At 35.4% G+C, this 20,804-nt stretch overlaps 4 protein-coding genes across 4 annotated transcripts; 1 reads left to right on the top strand and 3 right to left on the bottom strand.

Annotated features, from left to right (window-relative positions):
* Positions 1 to 264: 264 nt before the first annotated feature.
* On the bottom strand, positions 265 to 3,461 carry LOC126673745 (uncharacterized). The gene is made up of 2 exons (XM_050367997.2): positions 3,111 to 3,461; positions 265 to 2,322 (listed from the first exon to the last, which is right to left on the bottom strand). Exons 1-2 carry the CDS (start codon positions 3,216 to 3,218, stop codon positions 742 to 744), a joined length of 1,689 nt encoding a protein of 562 aa, XP_050223954.1. The 5' UTR covers positions 3,219 to 3,461; the 3' UTR covers positions 265 to 741.
* Positions 3,462 to 7,765: 4,304 nt separating this feature from the next.
* LOC126675198 (sec-independent protein translocase protein TATB, chloroplastic) lies at positions 7,766 to 10,119 on the top strand. The gene is made up of 6 exons (XM_050369806.2): positions 7,766 to 8,097; positions 8,185 to 8,294; positions 8,887 to 8,946; positions 9,074 to 9,224; positions 9,506 to 9,652; positions 9,738 to 10,119. The coding sequence occupies exons 1-6, from the start codon at positions 7,857 to 7,859 to the stop codon at positions 9,797 to 9,799; spliced, it is 771 nt and encodes a 256-aa protein (XP_050225763.1). The 5' UTR covers positions 7,766 to 7,856; the 3' UTR covers positions 9,800 to 10,119.
* Positions 10,120 to 10,318: 199 nt separating this feature from the next.
* On the bottom strand, positions 10,319 to 15,719 carry LOC126675197 (N6-adenosine-methyltransferase non-catalytic subunit MTB). The gene is made up of 7 exons (XM_050369804.1): positions 15,568 to 15,719; positions 12,365 to 15,095; positions 12,024 to 12,107; positions 11,788 to 11,892; positions 11,555 to 11,663; positions 11,037 to 11,188; positions 10,319 to 10,852 (listed from the first exon to the last, which is right to left on the bottom strand). Exons 2-7 carry the CDS (start codon positions 15,011 to 15,013, stop codon positions 10,415 to 10,417), a joined length of 3,537 nt encoding a protein of 1,178 aa, XP_050225761.1. The 5' UTR covers positions 15,014 to 15,095; positions 15,568 to 15,719; the 3' UTR covers positions 10,319 to 10,414.
* Positions 15,720 to 17,890: 2,171 nt separating this feature from the next.
* Positions 17,891 to 20,804, bottom strand: LOC126674066 (BAHD acyltransferase DCR). Its single transcript, XM_050368436.2, has 2 exons — positions 20,247 to 20,804; positions 17,891 to 18,950 (listed from the first exon to the last, which is right to left on the bottom strand). Exons 1-2 carry the CDS (start codon positions 20,694 to 20,696, stop codon positions 18,063 to 18,065), a joined length of 1,338 nt encoding a protein of 445 aa, XP_050224393.1. The 5' UTR covers positions 20,697 to 20,804; the 3' UTR covers positions 17,891 to 18,062.

The following is a 20,804-nucleotide window of genomic DNA, read 5'->3' as shown; positions in this document are numbered from 1 at the left end:
CTTCAATATAAGCCAGCTTGCGAACTCTTTTTCAAACTCAAATACGAGCAAGTTCACGAGTTTTTTATCGGGCTTATATACGAGCTCGTTCACAAACAAATAAAACAACTCATCTACGAGCTATTCATGAACATAAACGAGCCAAACAGAAACGGTATGCTATTCATGTCTGGCTCGTTTACATAAAAAAATCAAGGTCGAGCTCAGTTTGTTTAAAATACGAACAAAAGACTCTTATTGAACCGAACGAAGCAACTCAGTTCATTTACAGCACCTAGTTAATGTAGTCATTAATAGAGAAGAAGATACAAATAAACATCAGAACTGCAAAGTCTGATTACAAAATTGAATCTATAACACTACCATGCAGATCAACATTAAGCTGCAGCTGCTTTATAATGCAAACGATTTACTTTTTACACAAGAAATGGAAAAACAATCAAGAACAGAACAGCTATATGCAAATCCTATTTTTGTATAACATCCAAAAAAATAAATGAAAAGAATACTGTATCAATTCTCACCCTAAACCACCCCTACAAACTATATTTCCTCGGCATTTCTAATTAGGGTCACAGAACACTCCATTCTTCGTCGTCAAGTGACCGCAGGCTGAAATGTATCTCCAATACACTTTTGCCTTCAGATCAGACTTACATCTGATAGATTAGGCATCCAGTGAAGCAAAAAACCGGTTGATCTTACATATAATGTAAACCGGGCATTCCGCCTAATTCTGCGTCAGCTAACTTCTGGTTGTAATAATGGGAAGAAACTCCAGTTGTTGGAAGGCCTAGATTCCTGAGCAATTGCTTCATTTGCCCACCACTCGGAACTGATGGGGGGCTTATCGGGAATATCTTTTGAATTATCGAAGTTGAACTCTTTGATTGAGCCGAGAGTAACAGAACGATGTTTTCTGTAATAGTGTTCCTCCTCTGTTTCTCCTGAAGTTTTCTGATCAGCTGTTGTTCCACTGGAAGTTTCCCCACTAGGCAAATTTTCATCACTCACTGGTGGCATCTTCTCACTTTTTATTTTTTCTTCTTCTATACTGTCATGAGAATATTCGAAGAAAGTTCTACATGTTGACATGGACTTGTTTTCAAGACATCGTGCAACCTCTTCGCCACTCAGCTCAAATGACACTCTATGATCAACTATAGTTTCGTCAGTTTTAGATCCATTTTCTTTGTTGGAAACTGATGCAATTTCAGAAATCTGGTTTTCCAGAAACAAACCAATAGGTCCCACACCATCAGGTGTCAAAGATCCGGAACGCTGTCTTGACTGCAGCCCTACACCATGCGGAGTGACAGTTCCAGAGCTGATCCTTGAACCAAGACCAACACCATCCGGGGTGACAGTTCCAGAGGCGAGCCTTGAACCAAGCCCCACACCATCTGGAGTGACAGTTCCAGAGGCGAGCCTTGAACCAAGCCCCACACCATCTGGAGTGACAGTTCCAGAGCCGAGCCTTGAACCAAGTCCCACACCATCTGGAGTCACGGTTCCAGAAGCCAGCCTTGAACCCAACCCCAGACCATCTGGAGTTACGGTTCCAGAAGCCAGTCTTGAACCTAGCCCCACACCATCCGGAGTTACAGTTCCAGAACCCAGCCTTGAGCCCCATTTACGAGTTGTAAAGTATTCAAAGCCCAAGAGCTTGGGAGCTTCTCCCATCCGAAACTCAAGAATGGGGAGTCTGTCAGGGAAAGGAGAAGTGGTGCCTGAATATGACATTGCTGAACCTGGAGAAATGAGTTGACCACCTGGGCTTCCCGGATATAGAGGATAAGACTGAAATTCATAGTGGGATAACGAAAACTTTTGATTGGTGCCATTATTTCTCCGAGCTCGCTCCAAAGAAGACGTGAGGAGCTGAGCAAATGGCACTTCAGGTGAAGAAGGCGTAGTCAGCTGAACAGATTCAGGAGGTGGAGTGAAAGGAGCAGTAGATGGTTGAGTGGTGAAAGCAGAAAACACAGGTGGAGTGACTAGCTGGGTTTCGTGCGCATAAGGCCCAATGGCGAAAATAGAGTTAGGTCCGCCTGGTGAGTATGCACTAACAGAAAGGGAAAGCAAGCCGGCAGGTGAATGGGTGGCAGAAGGAGGATCAGATTGGAGGAATGAAGCAGGAGAAGAAGGAGGAGCAATAAAAGGAACTGCAACGGCAGTTGAATGTGATTGATTTTCCGCAGAAGGGACTACAGCTCCTTGTACTCGAGGTTCGGGAACTAGAACAGCATGACCAATTCGCTTGCTACTTTTCTGGGAACCGAAACACCAGTAATTACTCCAGCACCCTCCCCATCTTCTTTTCTGCATTGAGATAAGACAGAGTAAGACTGCGAAACAGCTAAATCCAAAAAAACTACACCTAATTTTTCCTCTGATTTAATCAAGTTAAATCAGAAGCACATTTTCTATCTATCATCAAAGAATCAAGTGAATCTTCTATCCACAAATGCACATAAATACACACACAGACAACACGGAACAATTCATGAAAGAACTCCAAATAAGAACTGTTTGCAGCTCCCAGACTACATTTCTGTGCTGAATTTTGCCTTTTGTTTCACTAGCTATCTAAAGTCAAATTATTAAATTTGCTGTTTCACACTCAATCTCAGCCAAATAGCTAACAAATAAAGTTTTACAAGTTCTTCAAATTTGCATATCATCAAAAAGGATCCCAAATACACTAATTACATCAGAAAAATTGCCACCTTTTCCATTTCTCCTATGTTAAGGGTTCCAAGCTATAACTCTCAAGAATCAAATTTTAGATAAAATAACAAAAAAAGATTCAAAATTTATCTCTAAAATTTGCCAAGAACTTAAAAGTAGAGACCTAAATCAAGATCTAACTTTTCAATTCTCAGCTACCAAACCCGAACTGAAAGTGATTACTTTTAAAAAAGAATAGAAAAAGAACACAACTTTAGGCATGAAAAAAGTAAAAAAAATAAACTTTTCAATCAAAAAAAAAAAACAGAAACCCAGATTCAGTTTCTCTTTTCATTCCAACTTTCTCGCATTTTCTCACTTCCCAAACAGAAAACAAAATCAAATCTCAAATAACAAACAAAGCGGTGAGATATTATTACCTGAACGGAACTGCTAGGCTGAACACGTGCCTCGGCGGAGACGATGGCAGTAGCAGCGGCGTTAATAGTATCGACGCTGCTACTATTATTATTACTAGCACTTCTCATCTTTTTACTCGATTATACGCCGTCAAACTACAGAATCTCGTTAACATAATCAACCAAATTTCTTCTAAAATTATTTATCTCCGATCAAAATAAAAGTATAAGCAGTAGTAATGAATTAATAAATAAATGAAGATCGTGAAGAAGAAGATCAAACGGACAAACTTTTTTGTTTCTCTTTCTATCTCTAACTTTCAGTTTCCGTTACTTCTGCTCCGGTCTTCATCTTCCAGTTTTAATCCATTTTGGTACTTAATTATTATTGACAAGTCATCACTTAACTATGTATGAGTGGCCCCACCGTTTTTTATATTTTTAATTTTATGGATTTTGGAATAAAGTTTGTAATTATTATTTTTTTGTTAATCATGATTGATAAATTATGTTCGCTTTTCCTAATTATTTTTGTGTTGTAGTATACTTTTTAACTTCTTACATAATTACTTTTTGTTAAGGATTTTGATTTTTTTTACTACTAGTAGAAAAAAGACTACTATTAAAAATCAGACAAAAATTAATTCAATTATCATTCATATTATTTAACTATGTAATTTATTACATTATGAATTAGACTAGTTTTCTAAATAAAAATAAAAAAGAAAATGTTGAAATAAATTTATAGATTTTTTTCAGAATATAAATTTTATAGATTTAAACAATATGGAGTCGGTTAATGAGCTGATTTGATTTATTTTAATAATATACTTATATGAAAGAAAAAAAAAACAAAATCAATTAGACTAGGAAATCAATGGGTGAATAATTGAATATGTACTAACAAGTTGAGGGACTTGTTTAGTATATTAAAAACAATGGTGTAAGGTGAAGAAGTGTACTAATAAGTTGATTAAGGTCAAAATAATATTTTTGAGCAAATTAAGGTCCACGAATAAATAGATAATGCATGGCAATTAGTGGCATAGTGGAATGACCAATATACCCTTAAAAACAAAAGAAAATATTAAAATAGTGAGGAGAATTATGGCAGAAAAAAACAAGAAGGTGGCATAGAGTAATTGTGAGTTATGAAGTAGCTTTCTATACATTGAATTTGAACTTTTTTCATTTAATTTAAATAAAATAAGAGCGTGACTCTCGTGACCTCATTTGTGTGGGTGCTACCCCACCACCTCTTCCCATGTGGTGCTCCCATACGCCTATTAAATTAATTCTCGTTTCTCATCTAACCAATCGTGGCCGTCCATTTAGTTGACTCATCAACTTGTATATTATCCTTGATTATAAACTCCGAAACGGCAGCTCAAATATGGGTTTGGTCACGTGGCCTGCATGTGGTATTCCTGTCTTTCACGCGTAGGATATTTGACCCTTATATTGTTTCTCTTTAATTCTTTTGGTAAAAAGTATGTTTGAGTCCTTTTACTTGTTTATCTTTTCATTTGAATCCTTATATTTTTCTTTATCAATATTGAGTATCTATCCTTTTATTTTTATTGATATTAGCTCATGTCGGATATTTTTTTTATATTCATACTTTAAGTTTATTAAACTTTAATCCGTGTATTTTTATTTTTGTTGACAGTAAATCTATAATGATCTTTATATATTCATTAGTTATTTAGCCTTTTTTTATAATTTAAACCAAATTGTTTTAAACAATTAAATAATGGTACCATTGGTTTATAATATTCTCATTTTGGGCTATTTCATATAGATTAAAATATAATAAATTTATCTTTATTTATATGTATTTTTATTAAATTATTCATATTAATACTAATGTTATTTTTATTAATCTTATTAATAGAAGTTAAAGTTTTTTTTAGAATTCTATAGAAGTTAAAGTTAAAAAATAACAATAAATGTTCTCTTGATTTTTAAACTAATAAATATTATGGATTAAATTTTTTAAAACAATAAATATTATGGATATACTGAAATGTTATGATCTAAGTGCCTAAAGTAAAGAATAAGATTGTACTTATATGAAAATAAAAAATTGAAGAATTAAATTAAATTTACATTGTTAACACTCTATGTGATAGAGGGACTCAATGTTTACAAGATTTAAAGTGTAAGGACTCAATATTATAAAGTGCATGTATCTAGTATCAAAAACAAAATAAGTCTAGGAACCAAAATATGCATTATGCTAATGCTTTGATAAACTTGACATATTAATATGCAAATTATACAATACAACACGAAGAAATAAATCATGATATTAACATATTGATCATACTCATTACTATATTAATTACAATTAATTTATAGCTCCAAGATGCAAATTTAATAATTTAAAATACAACAGTGCTTTTTTTTATATTTTGCCTTTGAAAAAGATTGCTAATAATACAGAAAAGAATAATTATTATAGGGTTGTAGGTTGGTAAAGCCCATTCTTGGTTTGGGGACCAGTAGCCCCAATTTTCCAGCCAATTGATATTTTTTCTTTTATATTATAGTATTTTCTCTATATACAATCCAACTATATAAAATATAAAATGCTAATATTAATTATAAATATTTCTAAAAACAACCCCACCGATCACTTGAAACCACTTTCACATACATATGAAAAATCTTGCAATTAGGATATAAAGGCTGCTTGGGAGTTATTTGAAATTAATTTAAAAATATATGTAATTAATTTTAAAAAGATCACTTTGGTTTTAAACACGAACTATTCAAACTTAATTTCAATTCGAGTTCAAATATGAGATAATAAAATTTACGAGGCGCACAAATTTAAGTAAATTATCAACATACACGAAACAAAAATTTATTTTTATACCTTCAAAATTTTATATATGACATCTGAATCGATTGAATCTTTATATTTTATAGTAATCTTTTTAAAATGTGATATATAAATATTTTACTCTATTGAATCCGAGATAAAATTGGAACTTATATAACATAATATGAATTCAAATTTCACATAAATATAATAGGGGCTCACTCGGCTCATTTGTACCTTCTACTTTACAATACTCATGGATAATATAGACAATTGAAAAATTAGCCTCCTAAACATTTTAGTTTTAGCTAGCTTTATGTTTTCCTTAATTGTAATTAGCCATTTTAATCTATGATTGTTACTTTAGGACAAGGCGACCTTATTTTACAAATATTTGACAGTGTGCACGTGTGCATAGCCACTAGTATGATGGGTTTTCGTGCACAACCCTCGTGTGTAGGATAAGATAGCGACTCTTTTTTTCATAAAATATTAACAATAACTTGCACGGCTGCATCACTTTCTTTAAAAGGCCCCTTTTTAACCTCTTTTTAAGTTATTCTTTACTTTTTAACCCTTTATGTCTTTCTTTCTGTAAAACTGCCCCCTTTTTACTGTTTATGATGACTTGCTAATCTAAATCAAGAGGTTGAAGTAGGATCGAACATTCGGCCGGTTCAGTTAAAGTTTTAAAATTAAATTAATCAATTAATCGAATGTCTAAAATTGATTAGGCCGAATTTAAAATTCTAGCTGAAACTGTCTCGAACGAGAAACTAAAATCAAAACAGATTCGAACTAAATGAGTCATTAATTGAGTTCGTTCCGTTAAAAAGCCAACCTAATCTATGTTTTTTACCAAATCGAACCGACCGAAACCATTAGTTAAATCAGTGGATATGATATTTTGATTACTCTTAAGTGGATGTTGCACTACTAATTAAGTAGCAATCAGTAATTATTAGTATGTAATTAATGGAACAGTTGTAGCTTTTAAATTGTGAAATAAATAATGGAAAAGTCTGAAATGATTGAAAAAGAAACAAAAAAGATTGAAATATTTTGATATTGTTTGTTGGGTCCAGTAATAAAGAGGGGATGATGAGGCTCTAATGGGTTGGCTTGGTGTGATGTATGGCCCTACAATACCAAAAGCCAAACCAACACACCACATGTTTTTAAGTATGTATGTGACTAATGATCTTTAATTATTTTTAGGGTAAAATCTTATTTTTGGCCTCCTTAATTTGACAATATATGCAAGTGTCATTGTTGTTTGTCATTAGTGGTGAAGTCTAAATTCTTATTATTTAGAATATATAAAAAATTATCATTTTATGGCTTCTTTTGCCTATAAAAAGTGTGGATTTATTTTCTTATTATATTGAAAAAAAACTAGCTTAAATATTTCAAATATGTTGTGTAAAATGGATTAATTTGTTTTCTTCTTCTTTCAATTATAGTTGGAATATGATATCTTAGATTTTCTGTAACTTAGGGTAACTTCTTTAACACTAGTAAACTAATTTAGTTGTATTTCAAAATGTAAGAATTAAGAATGGTATAAGTGTTGAACAGTAAACTGTAAATCGTGAGTTAAAATTCTCCCACAAGCGCTCTCCCTCCCTACTTATAACAAAAAAAAATTGTCGAATTCAATATTTCATACAATTATCATATGAATTTTGGTTTTAATATTTTGGGCTTTTAGGCCCAAAGCTGGACATTTTGGTCATTTGGGCCCTAAATAATGTTGGGCTATAGAGACCATTAGTGCTTGTGATTTCAAATTCCAGCCCAAGAGCAACACAAAAACAAAAGAAAGCTTCATCTAAAGATAGAAACATTTCAAGATAAAATTTGCAACACATGTCTGAAACTCAAACTCAAACTCAAGCTCAAGCTCAAACCCACCACAACAATCTCAAACAACTCCATTGATGTATGATCCTATGCACATGGCATCACTAATTTCAACTCCCACATCGTTCTGTTACACTTCTAAAACCTCAAGAACAGCTGCTCTCTATCAACCATCATCATCTTGTTCTATTTCTCATCATAAAAACCCAAAATTAAGCCCCTCAATTTGGATTCCACACCTGGGTAATGCCTCTTTTTCTCAGTGGAGTGGTTTAAAGCAACTGGGTATTTCAGTCATGCCAAAATTTGTTAATAAAGGTAGTTTCTTTTTACTTAATTAAGGGCATGTATTTTAAGTATTTTATTTGTAATTTTTGTTGTAATGATTGAAATGTGGTGTTGCAGAGAGGAAGGGAAGTGGGATTCGTGCATCTTTGTTTGGTGTTGGAGCTCCTGAGGCTTTAGTTATTGGAGTTGTGGCTTTGCTTGTTTTTGGTCCCAAAGGTCTTGCTGAGGTTTGTTATTCTTTGTCTTTGAATGATTTATGTTTTTGTTTAATGAGAATTATGTAAGAAATTGACAAATCTTTTGAAAAATGATTAAAAATAGACCTTAGGATTCAGTGACAACTTGAACACTATTGAAGGAAGTGTCCGTGCACCGCGGAACGTTGTAATTTTAAGGTTTTCAATGTAAAAAAATGAAGTTTCGTGTCCGAAATGCCAAGTGTCCGACACGTTTTAGAAAGGGGAAACGTTGATTGAATGAAGTGTCCGTGCTGTTGTAGCTTATAGTTGGCTTAAGGTGCAAAGTTGAAAAAATTAGCAGTAGAAGCCACCAACCACTTAGTCTCTTTATGGTGCCTATTAATATTTAGGCTATGTTGTACGTAAAGTCGTAAACTTATCGATTGCTATATTTCTATTTAGAAGTTTGATTACTATTTGTAATTGTAGCTTATTCTTATTAAAAATGTTGTTTTATTGTCCATTGCAGCGTTTATGCTTCAGTGTTTATATTTCGTGCAACATGAAAATTTAGCAATTGATATTGTTTTTCTGTATTATGTGCTCTGGTTGATATATCTATTGAGTCATTTAATTGCAGGTTGCTCGTAATCTAGGGAAAACTCTACGTGCATTTCAACCCACCATTAGGGAACTCCAGGTATACTTCTAAAGAAATTTTACTTTAATGTCATTGTTTCTACTGCTACTTGTAACTATTTATAAATGGTGGAACACTTTTCTGTTTTAATTCTATAAAGGGAATCAGTGCACGCTTTAAAATGTAGGATGTCTCGAGGGAATTCAAGTCAACTCTTGAACGAGAGATTGGTCTTGATGACATTCCAAGTCAAACACAAACCAGATATAGACCGAACCCTGTCTCAACCCCTCCACCAGTTGCCAGCGATGAAAATTCTTTTGCTGAAGCTGAGCCAAGTGAGTGATCAAATTTCAAATATGTGATCCTAAAATGAAATGTCAATTACTCGTAACAAACAATGTTATTTTAACACGCCGTTTTATGCTTTGTTTGTGTTCATCGACGTTTTATTTAAGTTTCCGGAGGCACAATGTTAAAGGTTTGGTGGTCTCCGAGATATACTTTTGTAGATCTTCTAGCACCTGTTGATATAAGAGCTCCATTTAGCAATAATTAAGAACTGTTGCATATTTGTGTATAGGCCCTTAGTAATGTATTAACTGTTCGAAAATTGCAGACGGTGCTCCATCTGAAACTAAAGCATATACAAACGAGGAGTTCTTGAAAATCAGAGAAGAGCGATTAAAAGCATCTGCTTTGCAACAGCAAGACCCGGCGCCTCCTGCAGTCGAAAGCCAGTTGGAATCGCAAACTGAGCCTCAAGGTTAGCCATTCTTCAACGAGTTCGTGTCTGTTACCCCAACCCAACTGTCTCTGCATCTTCTAACTGACAAATGAATTGATTTCAGTTCCTATTAAAGAAACTGCTGGTGCTACGCCACCGCCACAAAAACCGGAAAATGAAGTATAAGACCTTTGTTTCTAGTACTATCAGAAACCGCTTCAATCTCTGAAATGAGTCGGTGGCGACATAAACCTCGTAAATGAGAAGAGAGAAGCGCAGAGTAGCTAAATATTCTTTTTATTATTAATATTATCTTCTTATTCGTCCGAATTTCAGAAGATTCGGTTTCTTGGATTGTAATATATGATTTTGTACAATGTCAATGCTGGTAGTAGTAAGAAATGCTTAATTTCAGAAACGGATTGGATTTCATATTATATTTTGTAGGGTTAATGGAACAGAGATCTCTTCAAGTGAAGATTATGACTCTGAAGTTTGTGTCACAATCTCCTAGACAATTGTGAGTAAATAAATATTTATTCATAATCAACTGCAACTTTGCAGCTAAAATTTTTGGTTTGAATTTAAAATTGATTTACATAGCGAGACATTCAAGATAATCAACGACAATAATTAAATTTATATAGCTTTGAGGCCTTAAATTATAATTCTGAAGAACAGACTCGCCAGTTAAGGGATTTGAGAGAGATAGAAACGACATTTTATTTCCATTCAAATACTAATCGAAGGAAAAACTAAAACAGGTAATGGAACAATAAGATTATATGATACGGTTGTTTGCTACAACAAATTCATGGCCCTATGTGACTCAAAATCTAAATAGTCGCCATTAGCCGGTCCGCCATACCCATACATATCAAAAACTTTGTCCTCTGCCGGCATATTTCCACCTTCTCGTCCTCTTATACCCTCCATTGGCGGAGCCCAAGGAGCAGGAGTCGAAGGGTTCGAGCTGGAAGCCTCTTGGTTTAAAGCTACACTCATAGTGTTTGGATTCTGAGGAGAATTTCCAGCAGTCCTTCTGTTGGAAGAAGAGGCTGTTGTTAGAGAGATGGATGCTGACTGTTGCTGCTGTTGGTTCTTCATCGGTGATTTTGGCCGTAGAGCCTCTATTTCTGGGGTTGTAATGACGAGATGAGGTGCCTCGGGCGGGGGATTTCGGCCGCCGCCTCCTTGCCAAACTTTTCCGTCCTTGTCAGCAAAACCTTTAACATATGCCTGATATTTACCAACCTCATGTTAATTTTGCAGGCTAAATAAATGATTACAAGCAATCATTGAAATAAAGTAAAAATACAAGATAATATCAGTTTTACAAAGTCACTGAGAAAACGTTAGCATTGAATTATATAACCTAAGCAATGGGAGCCTAAATTATTTAAATTTTCTGGCAGATATGTACCTCAGCATTGAAATTTGAAGAGGAAAGTTCTTTACCAACTGTCAACCAACCGGCTCGAATATTATGGTCTTCACCAAAAAGCTCAAGCCTTCTACGACCAAGGGAGAAATGCTCAATTATCCGATACATATCTTCAGGCTTTTGAGTTGAACCTGCAATTTCATTGGCATAAATATACCCCTTTACAAAATGCTCATTTGATCTGAAAGCAATAGAAAATAGTAAATGTGATTGGTTTCGTATGATGACAATGTACACTGGGTTTACAGAATTCACATTTCAAGGACAACTCCAAAACACATGAGGAAACCAGGCACATACAATGAAAGAAGAAGAGCAAAGGCTTGCGTAGAATAGATCTTTTCATTGTTAAATCATGATAAGAGAACGGAAAATAAAAGTGAAACTTAAAGAGATGCACAATTGAATAGATCTATATCTTTATGTATGAAAGATGAGCAAACAAATGTTAAATGGATTAACCCCACCAATAATTTCAATTTTGTAAAAGCACTAACCATAAGGAGGTTCTTCGGCAATAATCACGTCAGTATCAATATTAGCATGTATAATGTGACCATCAGTGCTCCGGCGAACTGTTCCTTTTATACCCATCAAGCAGTGTTCCTTCAATGCAATGAAAGTTTAGAATAAAAAGTAAATACACTAGCAATGAAATCGCAATCCAGGAGAAGGCAAAAAGAAAGGGGAACATGAGTATTATCACGTAGAAGCACATTGAATTACTGACCTTTGAATGTTGAAAAAGAGTATGAGAATCATGCCGCAGCCCTGGAGTTGCATTACTTTTATTGGTTTTCACCCAACAAATATCCTCGCATCTCCGGAATCCCCACTAATACATAAAGAGTAAAAAGCAAAAAAATGCCCAGATGGATCATAAACAACATTACCAGATGACCAAAGAGAGAAGGTACAATATGACAGCATGACCATTTTAATTACAAGGCCTTGGCTACTAAGTACCTTCTTTAAACATTGGCGACCCTGCTCAAGTCCCACACCATCACCTACCCAGAGAAAGATAAATGAAGGTGTATCTGCTATAGCCTGTATAGTAAAAGACAAAATGCTAATGAAGATATTTATTTATCTACTGGACAAATTATAATATAAAGCTCCTAGTCCATCTATATAAAAGTATGACCCGTTTTACGAGTCAAGATTCTGATGCTAAATGATTCAGATTATCAACTTACTCCAACAGAGCAAAATTACTTGACAGCAGGTTAAAATCACAAGAATTGAAAAAGTGCAGTTACTCAAATTCTACTGAAAGGCAACTGTACGTAAAAACATCTAGTTACCTCAATCTTAAGATTTAGTATTTCTTCAAATGTCCAATACTCCATGTGGTCAGCAACACCAGGAGCTCGGTGAACATATTCCTCCCAAGGAGGGTCCACCAGAATCACATCAAACTTGGTTCCAAGGAGCTCAGGCGACAACTCAAACTCACGCAAGTCGCCTTTCAAGTACATAGGAGCAGAGGCAGATTTAGTCACAATCTCATCCTTTTTCTGTATAAGCTCCCTAAGCTTGGGGTAGTCCTCTACAACATTTGTAAGCTCCAGCTCCCTGATAAAATTCTGGGGCCGCATACCAGTATCTACAAAATTTTGCGAATAATCATTCTGCTCTCCTCTTGAAGGTGCTTTACCAGGAGGTCCACTATTTCTAGGAGGAATCCAGCCCCCTGAAGTCTTATCAGAAGTTGTTCCTCTTCCTACTAGTCCTGCAGGATTAAAACTAGGACCAGACATATTTGGAGGCATTCCCCTTCCAGAACCTGCCTGATTAAAAAACATAGCCGGATTTGAGGGATTCCCCATGCTAGGAGGAAATCTTGGGGCTGATGGTCCGGGAGGAACAGGAGATAGAGCCGGTGGCATCCCTAGCATGTTCATCTCCACACCTCGAGCACCAGGCCAAATCACTGGTGAAGAAAATGGCGGAAAAATGACACCTGGTGTCATTAGAGGGCCTGGAGCTGGTGACATACTGGGGCCAAGTGGCTGCATTGGACCAGGTGGTGGAATTCCGATAGGCCCAAAAGGTGAACCCATTAAGGGTAATGGGACCTGTTGGTTGTCTCTGCCAGCAGGCCTACCCCTTCCTCCCCTTCCAATCCTACTCCCTTTTACTCCTTGTTGAGAATTTCTGGAAAAAGATCCTGAATCCTGATTACCGTAAGGTGTCTGTGACCCACCACTGGAGCTTTGTCCACCGGCACCACGACCCGACATGGCCCCTCTCTGTCCTCTTCCTTTTCCTGCCTGGTAGTCCATTTCATCCCTCCATGACACGCTATCATCATTAAATCTTTCCTTTGTATCCTCACTAGAACCCTGTATATCAAGTCGCCTTACCCTTTCATCTCGCATATGAGCCCACTCTTCAGCATTTGACCCTGATTTACCATCAGATTGCTGACCATGCTCACTTCTCCTGGCAAAGTTGGATGCAGACTCAGGTCGACCAAAATCAAGAGGCTTGGTTTGTATCTCTATAACGTCATAATTCTCATTTGAAATTCCAAAATTTGATGATGTTTTAACAGCTTCACCCCTGGTTCGTCCATGTGGCCTTTCATTGTCATTCCTCTCACGAGCATGTCTAGGCTCCCAATCTCTGCCGCGATCATAAGCAACGTCTCCATCTTTTGCTTCTCTATCATTGCTAGTAGATTGTCTTCTTTTCCAGCTATCTTTAGAACTTTCCCGATCTCTACTCCTGTCGCCCCAAAAATCATCCCTGCCCTTCGTTCTATCATCCTTATGGCCATCCTTTTCGAAGTCCTTCCTCCTGTTGTCTGAGCTTCTTTCATACTCCAGTTCAGAGTGTTGTGATTCTGGGTGTCGCCTTACACTCTTTTCTGGGGTCTTGGACCTATTAGAGCGGCCAACTTCTTTGGCACTTTTATCCCTTCCCCCAGTATTTCCATCTTCATCTGCAATTGAAGATCTTTCACGCACTTCACCAGCATCCCTACTGATGGGAGTCCTCTGTTGTTTAGCCTTCTCATTTTTCTCACGGGTTGATCTGTCTTCACGAGTGGCAGGGCTCTTATCTTCTTCCTCTGCAACTTCTGATCTGTTTTTGCTCTTGTTCCTCTCACCATCACCTCTTCTATCTTCTTTGTTGTTCGATTTAACACCCGTCTCATTCGATGGATCTAAGCCCTTGGTTTTACTATCATTAGGTTCATTTCTAGCAGAAACACTTTTCTCTTTCAAACTCTCATGCCTGGAATCAGAACCCTTTCCGCTTCTTAGATCAGCCTTTTCATGATGAACTTCTTCAGATCTCTTGCCAGCATCTGAGTCATCCCACCTCCTCCTGGAAATTCTTCCCGACTCTGTGGAACCATGAACCTTCTCACGGCTGCTCTCTCTCCTGTCTGAATGCTTAGATTCCCTATCTTGTGCTTTTTCTTGTTCCCCATCATGGAATCTTTCTTCTTTGTTTTTACTTCCAATACTGGAACCCTCGTGTTCTGCTATCTTTGATGTTATTTTCCTTCTCTCGCTCTCATCGGGACGACTATGTCCTTTACATCCGGACTTCTCACCACCCTGCTTGGTCTCTAGGTCTCCATCCTGGTACCAACTGCTCAACTTTTCCAAGCTACTTTCCTCTTGTTTTCTCTTCAATTGTTTTGAGCGCAGATCTTTCCTTGTTTCATAATCATCATCATCACTACCAACCCTACTCGAGCCACCACCTGACCTCTTACGACTATCACTCCTATCCCCGCCAGAACTTCTTCTTCTTCCACTGCCATCTATTGCATCAGCATCTTCTCCATTGCTAAGCTTCCTAGACCTTCCTGACCGGTGCTTCCTCTTTTCAGTACTCTCCCATTCATCATCATCTCTTATCCTATCCCCCCTCACATCTGAACTATCCTCATTATCTCGTTTCACATAACTCCGATTACGATCAGGTGAATCCATTTCACACAAAAAGTCCTCAAAAATTACATTCCACAATAAGCATTGTTCCTACAAGTAATAATTTGAACTCGACAAAAATTTCCTGAAACAACATACACGAAAATAATGAATTTCATATTGCTTTTAAAGCATAAAATCTCAAGATTCAACTAGAACTTCAATTACTTTCTTCAAGTGTTCCAATTTCAACCGAATCATAAACAAACAAAAGAACACGAGCTCAACTCATTTAACAACTAAAGAAACACGAATGGAAAGAAACAAGCACAAGCTGAAAAAACTACAAAAACAATACCAAATACTGAATTTTTTCAAGCACATATTAATTATCCAATTAAACAAATGTCAAACTACAGCCGATAAATCCAACCAACGATTATCCAATAATCACATCAACCAGAAACAGCGTACACTAATAGAGATCATATTAAGAGAGGATTTAAACTTCTTAGATGTCCAATTTAGACATTTTAGTCATACGTGTCCATTTTATACCAACTGGTAAAACCATTACATCACTGTCATGGAAAAACAACCGAAATTAAAATGTTTACCTGAGAAGAGAAGTGGCGACGGAAGTGCAGCGGAGAAGGAAGAAGCGACGGTAGAACTCTTTATCGAGCTAGCTCAGGCGACAGCAACCGACATAATGTCTAGGTTAGAGGTTTAGAGAGAAATAGTAGGAGTATTTGGCTACAGGTATATCATTTTAGGGATTCAAATTAAACTCTTTTTTTCTTAGAATAAAGGGTCAATCCAGTCCTTCAACTTGTATTTCTTAATCAAGTAGGTCATTTTTAACTGTTTTTAATCCATTATATTCTTAAATTTGTATTTCGAAATCAAATAGATTATTTTATTCAATTAGATTTTTAAACTCGTTTATGGGGCTAAATAAGTCACATATTTGAGGTATATAAACTAGGAGTTATTTGACCCAAAATAAAAAAAATATGGAATCTAATTGACTAAAAAATTAAAAATAACTTATTTAATCCCAAAATAAAAATTTGAAGATTAAATTGGTAAAAATATTAAAAATGATTTCTTTAATTTCAAAACATAAATTCAAAAACTGAGTTGATTCTTTGTTTTTTTTCTTATCAAAACTACATGGTTTTATTTTTTCTTGATGGACTTCTTTATTTTCAATCAAAACTATATATAACTCAAAAAGATAGTTTAAAATCTATTTTAACTAGGTGCTAGTTCGTGAATTTTTATATGAGTTGGTTTGCACAAATTTTTAAGACCCTCTTCTCTTTTATAGCTTATACATTTTAATGTAATATGTTTTTTTTTTTAAAATTAAAGTAAAAGAATCAGCGATCGCACCCGAACATCTCAACCAGTTTGACACCCTTTCAGCGAAAGCATCATTCTTTTTTGGCCAAATGTCTTAAAAAGGCCAAACCTTTCATAAAAGTTTCACAAAAGGTCTGACCTTTCAATTTTGTCAATTTTGGCCAAAAATAAATTATTTGGTTTCAATTGTGGCCAACTCTCAGATTGATTTCAATTTGCCTATGTGGCGCCTATGTGATGCTTATGTGCCATGCTAAATATTGAAAGATCAGGACTTTTGTGAAACCAAATAATCCATTTTTGGCCAAAATCGACAAAATTAAAAGGTTGGGACTTTTGTGAAACTAAATAATCAGTTTTTGGCCAAAATCGACAAAATTGAAAGGTGGGGACTTTTGTGAAACTTTTGTGAAAGGTTTGGCCTTTTTACAACATTTGGCCTTCTTTTTTTAATGTTATATGTAATAGGTGCTTTACAATCATATAAGTACTGAACTCAATCCTCCAAAGAAAGACATGAGAAAAGTTAAGCACCTAGGAGAGGCCTCAAGCTTGAAATTGGTGGCAACTAATTAATAAAGTTTTGTTTAAAAGGAGACATCTTGTTTAGATGGTTGATTGAGAGTTACACTTTAAACAAATAGTATCAATTATTTTCTACTAAAAATCCATATAGAGGCGTTTGATGAGACCGTTAAATTTCTAATCATCACTTAATATGAAGGATATATGGTCTCACCTGCATACTTGAATTATTATTATTATTGATCATACATACTTGGAAAATTATGAATAATATATAAAAGATGAAATTTGTGGGAGTGATTCTCTTTGATTAAAAATAAGTATCTTTTACATGCTTAATAAGATAAAAAAAATATCGACAAAGTTAATTTTATATAAATTGAATCCGTATATTTTAAAATATAGTACATTATAATTTGTCAAGTACCATGAATAAATTTTAACAATTTGGTCAGACAATTTTTAAAATTTATATCAATTATATCCAACAAAAATAAAAAATATAAAAATCTAATTTATTAAATTTATTAAATTTTCATCTTTTTAATTGCATCCGAATAAAATTAACTCAAAACGTAAAATTGCCAAACTAATCTATTATTTTTTGTTTATTTAATGCATTTATTAATTTTATCATATATGTGGATATCAACAATATATTTTTCCTTATTTTATCATTTATTATTAATTAAAGTCATTTACAAAATGAAAAAAAAATAAAGGAAAAAGGATTATTTATACCTCTAAGATTTGAATGTAGGATCAAGTAAAACCTCAACGTCAGAAAAGGTTCAAATATACCATGAACATCTTAAAAATGAATAAACAGGTCCTCGATATTGACAACCAGACCCCAATGTTTTATTTATGCGTCAAAATTGGGGGTCTGATTGTTCATTTTTTAAGACGTTGAGCATATTTTAATCTTTCTGGACGTTGATGGTATATTTTAACTATTCGGACGTTGATGGCTTACTTGATTCTGGAGGCAAACCGTAAGTACATAAATGATCCTTTTCTCAAAAATAAATGATAAAATCAGTAATGTAGTTATTAAAATATCTAATTTCATATTAATGAAACAGAATCGAACTAGTTGGAGACTAACCATCAACAAAAGCAGCAAACAAACTCAAATAATAAAAAAAAACTCAACAAATAAAACCACAAACTCCTTCAATAGCTCCCAAATCCAGTACTAAAATGTAAATTTCTTACTCTAATTCTCCAAAAGAAACTCCTTATCCTTCTCCAACTTCTCCATAACACCACCTTCCAAACTTATTTCAACATCAATGCCCTTACCACCGCCTTTCCCTTGATACAGATACACCATCCCATCAAATCTATTATTGCATCCACTCCTCACACTCTCCGGTTTCCCCCACCCGAAATCCACCGAATAAACCGGAAATCTCGGCGAGCTACCCACCGCCACACAGTTCACTCCGGCGTCCTTGAACTGAAATATCTTTGGTGCACTTTCCCATTCTTTGTTACGTTCATCAATGGCTTTAGCATTATGTGCTTCTATTGCCTTTTGTATTACAGCCGCCCCGAATTCCGGTGGGTTTGCTGTAAGTAACCCGGCAGCTGTCGCCGTGAATATGGCCTGAATTAGGTTTCCGAAGTAGCTTTCAGGCATTGGTGGGTCCACTCTTTTCCGGCAGTCGGCGAAGACCGTGAAAACCGTGAAGTCTTCAGGTTTGAGTTCACGTGCATGGGTTACATGGCGCCAGATATGAACTGCTAGTGACTGAAAAGTTGAGAAGGGCTTTGAACCGTCCGATGGAGGATTGGCGTTGACTTTTGACTTGATCTGAGCGATGGCGGATTCAGAGAATTTAAAGACTTTTTCTCTAAGTTGTGGGACCGGATGAGCATCGCCGTTGGATGTTGCACTGAGTGGGTCCGGTGGTAGAGTGAGATCTAGCTTGACACGCGTGTCACGCGCTTTGGTGCGCTCGAGGAATGGCGGAACGGAGATTGAACTGGAGCCCCTGCAAATCTCAGCCCATGAGCTCATGAAATGCCACGTGGAAGTACCGTCTAAGATCGCGTGATTGAACGCGCACCCCATCGAGAGTCCGTCTTTGAGCTTGGTTAGCTGCGGGAAAGACCAGGATAGTGGTTATTGGACTTGAATGATGACATACTATAGGTTAAAGTAATTCCATTAATAAATAAAATAAAAGTTTCAAAATATATTAATTATAAAGGATAATTTTTTTTTAAAAGTATCTTATAATTTTTTATTAATTATAATAAAATATTAAAAGAAATGATCAAATTGCAACTTTCAAATAAATGGGCATTAGTAGAGCTAGTTTGGCCAAAAATAACTTGAATTTGTGTTTTTTCAAATTATGATCAAGACTACCAATTTCACTTAGATATGCATTAGAGGAAATAATATCTAATCACTAGGGCAATCAAATTGAGTTGGACCACATAGTACATGCTAATTTAATCACTAAAGTCATTTGGATGCAATTGTAAATAGTGGGGACAAATTGGCAAAAGTTTTCCAATCAAGCCATAAAAAGGCTTAATTTTTTATTCACACTTTTCAATTAAAAAATTTAATCAGAAAAATGTAAAACTTAAATGTCAGATTGCAAAATGTAGGCATTAAAATTAAATTGCCAGCCAGAAGGTAGTTGCAAGATGGTAGTCCTATTTAAGATCTTAAATTTATCATGATCCTGGTAGAGAAACAAATTTATTGTTCGATAAGTCTTGTCTATTTTAAATGTATGCATATCACAATCAATGTGCATCACACATATACTAGAAAATAGAAAATAATGTCTTGCTTTGCCAGTTGCAAGAAAATATGAAATCTCTATAAGCTATCCATGTTCTTTCATATACTTAGAGATGTAACACGAATTGGAATACTCTCAAATTACTCAAATTGACTCGATAAATTTTGAGATTAATTTTTTTAAAATTGAGTTAGGTTCGTGTATTAAATATAAATGCTCACCTAAAAGAGTCTTTTACTCACACAAACAATATCTATTTATTTTATCATATTAGCATCTCATACTTTTAAATTTAGTTGTTTGTATTTAAAACTGGTTGAATTGTATTTTTATGGCATTTAAAAAAACATAAAAATGATAATTTTTTAATAATTATTGTACTTTTACTAGTTGAGCTACGTGATGAAGCAGTTTGAATGCAATTTTAGTTCGAGTTTGTACCTAAACATTTGATCTTGAACTCGAGATCAAATTTAACATTATATGATTTCTGCTCGACTTATTTATGTAGTAATAATAGTGAACATTCACCAGAATTTTAGCATCTAAATCAATATTGAAAGCTCTTAAATATACCTGAAGAAACATATGTATGCATGCCCTAAAAATGGTAAAAACAGAAGCAAAAAAATCACCTGCACAGCCAACAAAGGCTTATGAAGACCTTCCAAGTTCAACACCCCATTATAAGGGATCAAATCCTTGAAAGAGCTAGTCCCTTCCTCACCAGTCAGATCATCCACACTGATCCCATCAGCCACAGCTTCAATCACCTCCACACCGTCCATATCATCATCATACTCAACTCTAAAAACCCCATCCTCATCCTTCCCAAGCTTCCCAGCCAGCTGATGAAAATCCTGCAGAACAACTCCCAGCCCATCTTTAAGCTTCGCAACCATCTCATCGAACTCATGTTCGCCACTCCCTTTGTACAGTAACAGCTTCTGGTTGTAGTAAAATGCCAGATATGGAAGATCAAAGGTGACCAGCTGACATTCTTTTCTTTCTCCGAGTTTTTTGTTCGGCTTGACGAGGGTCTTGCCTGCGATGTTAATCAGCTTAGTAGTGCCGTTGTCTGCCATTTTTGAGTGTTAAGTTTTTGTGAAGTTGAGTTTGAAAAGGGGAACTTATAGAAGAAGTTGGTTGGGAATGCATTAATGAAATTCATGAGAGCGGTTGTGAGCCAATTA

This window comes from Mercurialis annua, linkage group LG3 (genome assembly GCF_937616625.2).
Source record: "Mercurialis annua linkage group LG3, ddMerAnnu1.2, whole genome shotgun sequence".
Taxonomy (NCBI): domain Eukaryota; kingdom Viridiplantae; phylum Streptophyta; class Magnoliopsida; order Malpighiales; family Euphorbiaceae; genus Mercurialis; species Mercurialis annua.
Note: the sequence above shows the minus strand (reverse complement) of the source record. Positions and strands in the feature narration are given on the sequence as shown.